We start from the raw sequence: 4,408 nt of genomic DNA on the forward strand, positions 1-4,408 counted from the left end.
ATTTTCCAAGTCTGCTTTACAAATACAACATACATGGCTTTATATAGCCTCAAAATGAAACTAGGGAAGACATACCAAAAGTTGTAACATTCATACTTAATGACCATAATTAGCCATTATGTAAATGTAACCTAAAGTAAATAAATAGTCTTAAAATACATTAATGAAATACAATAACTCTAAATTGTAATCTACCCAAAATTTATAACATGAAACTTCATTCTTTTTCAATGTGAATGAATTGAAATATCTTTTGATAATAAGATAATTTCAACAATATTTTCTTCTCAACTTCATTGAATCATATGTTATGATGAATGTCTCTTGGTTCATATCAGGAGTAGATTATGATGTCTCACATTGGTTGGAGAGGAGAACAAACCTTTATTTATATGGGTGTGGAAACCTTTCCCTAGCAGACACGTTTTAAAGCCTTGAGGGGAAGCCTGAAAGGAAAGCCCAAAGAGGACAATATCGATTAGCAGTGGATCTAAGTCGTTACACTTATCTAAGAAGCGATATATATATATATATATATATATATTTTTTTTTTAATCGTATTGATCCATAGATATCAAGTAGGGTCGATCGAAAAAAATCTTTTGGATCAATCTGAAATTTTGAGTTAGTTGGATTAGTAACCACAACTCATACAAAATTCACAGCCGAATTCTTAATAGAGGATCGTTATCAGGTTGTTTTTTTTATAAATATTTATCTATAATGATGTTATATTAATCACTAAAAGCTAAACTCAAATATCAAACATTCACAAATAACAATGCATCACTAATATCAATTCTAGACGTCATAATTAGGTCGAGTGATTAGAACTCTCAACTAATCAGGTTATTGAGTCATATGAACACTCCTAAAATCAAGCATAATCTCACGTTCTATTAACAACAAAACAAAAAGAAACAGACCTGAAGTAATATTGCATCTCGAGCTCTCGAGAAATTATTCGGCGAAATAAAAATGCGAAAAAGGGAAAGGAAAAGACAGAAAAGTACATCTATAAGATTTAGAAGACAAGAGAATAACAGCCCCAATGAAGACAGTGAATTATATCTCATCTCACATTATAAACATAAACATCATCAAAGACTTTTCTCCTAACCTTTATTATCCTATCCAAGAACCATCACAACAACAATGTTCTATTCTGAATATCAGTACCTGGAATCAACCGATCGGCTATAGCTTCGAACCGGGCTCACCTGCTTAAGTCGGAGTTCATATTCGTTATTACGTCTTAAAAGAAACCAAGTCTGGACATACTGTTATCTTTGTTCTAAGAAATATGCATGTCTGTATCAGGATCTTACATTAGGTGAAAGGGATCTGGATATGTTTCTGTACTTGAACCGAGATCTGCTCCGACTCGGAGGTTTGTCGACGCTGCAATCAATGAAACAATGAGAAACAGAAGGGAAGTCCCTAAGACAATCCAAAGAAAGGGGAGGGCTATATATATTCCATTTCCTACTCACATATGAAACTGGCGATCCTGATCTTGATCTCGACCTGGGAAAAAGAGATAAACGATATCGAGTACCTAGGAAATTCTGGGTCTATAGCCAAAAGTTGAAATGATGGCGATCCACATTCGACAACGAAGGCATATTCTCAACTCTTCCTCCTATGTCGTCAACAGTTGACTAGAAATATAGAATCCAAGCGGATGAACAGTCAGTGGCAAGACAGGGGGAGTGGGAAGAACACACGAACTCTAACCCATAATGTAACAACTACTAGCCGATATTGTCCTATTTGAACTTTTCTTTCAAGGCTTCCCCTCAAGGTTTTTAAAACGCGTATGCTAGGGAGAGGTTTCCACACCCTTATAAAGGATGTTTCGTTCTCCTCCCCAACCGATGTGGGATCTCACACATACTAATGTAGAATTAATGTGCAACAAAGTTTTAGGTACTATAGAACAGCATGTTTCGGAGAAAATAATTCTTGACCGACTGCACGAGATTACGACAGTACAACTCAACAAGCTTTTCCACAAGTGTTAGCAACAATTGGGAAATCATGAATAAGGAAAGAATATCGGCATCAAGGTTGTCGGGGTATCGAAGCCAAGTTCTCCACATCTTCATCAATGGGAACAACACACAAGCCTAGACTTGACATCATCCATTTCATAAAGAATAGAACCAAAGCACCAGGCAAATGCATTAAGATAGGAACGCAAAACCCAAAACAGAGACTGTTACCCATTCAAATGCATCAAGTTTTCTTATCTGCAAGCTCACCGCTAACCGATATTGTCCGCTTTGGGCTTTCCCTTTCGGACTTCCCCTCAAGGTTTTTAAAACGTATCTGCTAGGACGGTTTCCACCCCTTATAAAAACATGTTTCGTTCTCCTCCACAACCAATGTGGGATCTCACAATTCTATACGAGGATAAAACATCATAGAGGAATAATATCAGCAAGCATGCATTGTGACTAGTACCCGTAATCGATATCCGTCAAACTTATATCCATCTCAACCATAAATCGCGTCTTCAGCATCATGAATATCTTCACACTGAAAAATATGAAGGCAATAAAAGTTTTACATAAGGATCACCAACAGCTCAGTGCAACTACTTGGATTCTTTGAATACCACACCCAAAATGATAACAAAAAACATTTTTAGGGACTCAGATGAAAATGTTCCATCCACAGAGCCAGAGTTCCAAATGCGCCAAGTTTAAATCTCACCTCAACAAAAGCATAGCCTGGTGGGCGTGGGGGATTCTTCAAATCAATGTTGACAATACGTCCATACTGCAAGTAAACTAGAATTAGTCGGAAAATTTTCAAAACAACAACAAGAACTCTCGAATACTTTAAAACAAAAATTTCACCAAAACAAGTATGCATTCGAGGATATCAAACCTTGTAAAATAGATCTTCTACTTCACTCAAAAGAATATCTCCAGGAAGATTTCCAACATAGATAGTGCGACTATTTCTGCTACTCATCGTCTCCTTCGTCGTGAACAGTAAGCACAAAATCTTGAAAAGGATAACAATAAATGGCAACAAAAATTGCATCACACAGTAGAAAGAGCAGCGTATAGATTAAAATAGTGATAGAGAAGAATAACCTATGGAGGCATAATCGCAGTCATCGATCATCACCATGCTATCAAAATTAACACAAAAATCGAAATGAAAAAGAGAATCAACACGCGAAATGACGAAATCTTCATTCTTCTGTCAAGAACTGAAAACAAAAATTCGAAAGGGAAAACTACAAATTGAAGGAGAACAATTGATACCTGGTGATTTTAAGGCTAGAGAGAAAACAGAGGAGATGACTCTTGAAGATTTCTGAGTTCATGAAAAAAATCGAGAATGGGAAAACAGGGTATTATATAGTGGCTGAAGCTGGGCTAGACTAGAATCTTGTGCCTTAACCACTCTTGACTCTTTTACCCTCCCATGTAGAACTTCCGACCTCTATCAAAAGGTAATTTCACTACGCCACGTGTCCAAAGCTTTCATAAAGTATAAATAATTAATAACAATTTTATGGAGGACAAAAAGGAGATTAAATCCGTCTTTACCTGCGACATATCGGATTGAGGTTGTATAAAAGGCTAAGACAAGTCTTTACCTGCGACATGTCGGATTGAGGTTGTATAACAGGTCAATTTTTTTAAAATTCATAGAACTCTAAAGGCTAAGACAAGTCAAATTTTTTTTTAACTTCATAGAGCTCTTCTCACAGTCTTGTTGTAAGTGTTGTAAGTTGGGTGTGAGTCGTAAATTGACTGGGTCAAACTCGAAACATTCAAACAAACTTCCACGTCGCAACTTGACCTGTGCCCTTAAGCCACAACTTGACTCAATTTGGCGCTGCAACTTGACCTGTGCCCATCATCGACGACCCTGCAACTTGACCTGTGCCCTTAAGCCACAGCTTGACTCGATTTGGCGCTGCAACTTGACCTGTGCCCATCATCGACGACCCTGCAACTTGACCTGTGCTCTTCAGCCACAACTTGACTCGATTTGGCGCTGCAACTTGACCTGTGCCCATCATCGACGACCCTGCAACTTGACCTGTGCTCTTCAGCCACAACTTGACTCGATTTGGCGCTGCAACTTGACTTGTGCCCATCATCGACGACCCTGCAACTTGACCTGTGCCCTTTAGCCACAACTTGACCTGTGCCCATCATCGACAACCCTACAACTTGACCTGTGCCCTTTAGCCATAACTTGACCTGTGCTCATCATCGACCCACTTGACCCTGCAATTTGACATGTGCCCTTTAGCCACAGCTTGACCTGTGCCCTTTAACCACAGCTTGACTCGATTTTGCGTAGCTCCACATTATTATTGTTGGATGAACATGACTCTTCACAATGGTATGATATTGTCCACTTTGAGCGAAAGCTC

At 38.3% G+C, this 4,408-nt stretch overlaps 1 protein-coding gene across 7 annotated transcripts; it reads right to left on the bottom strand.

The window, feature by feature from the left end:
* Nucleotides 1-411: 411 nt before the first annotated feature.
* LOC111461983 (serine/arginine-rich splicing factor SR30-like) lies at nt 412-3,349 on the bottom strand. Of its 7 annotated transcripts, none has more exons than XR_002713680.1 (9): nt 3,282-3,328; nt 3,108-3,145; nt 2,896-3,015; nt 2,719-2,784; nt 2,467-2,541; nt 1,494-1,661; nt 1,329-1,401; nt 1,180-1,223; nt 412-446 (listed from the first exon to the last, which is right to left on the bottom strand). XR_002713680.1 is itself a non-coding variant. In XM_023105629.1 (4 exons), the coding sequence occupies exons 1-4, from the start codon at nt 3,052-3,054 to the stop codon at nt 1,823-1,825; spliced, it is 285 nt and encodes a 94-aa protein (XP_022961397.1). In that variant the 5' UTR covers nt 3,055-3,097; the 3' UTR covers nt 1,815-1,822. The 7 variants fall into 7 exon arrangements, 1 of the variants encoding a protein (XP_022961397.1); XR_002713679.1 differs by having other exon boundaries at nt 416-446; nt 1,180-1,220; XR_002713677.1 differs by lacking the exon at nt 412-446 and having other exon boundaries at nt 1,109-1,220.
* Nucleotides 3,350-4,408: the final 1,059 nt, after the last annotated feature.

This window comes from Cucurbita moschata, unplaced genomic scaffold (assembly GCF_002738365.1).
Source record: "Cucurbita moschata cultivar Rifu unplaced genomic scaffold, Cmos_1.0 Cmo_Scf00026, whole genome shotgun sequence".
Taxonomy (NCBI): Eukaryota; Viridiplantae; Streptophyta; class Magnoliopsida; order Cucurbitales; family Cucurbitaceae; genus Cucurbita; species Cucurbita moschata.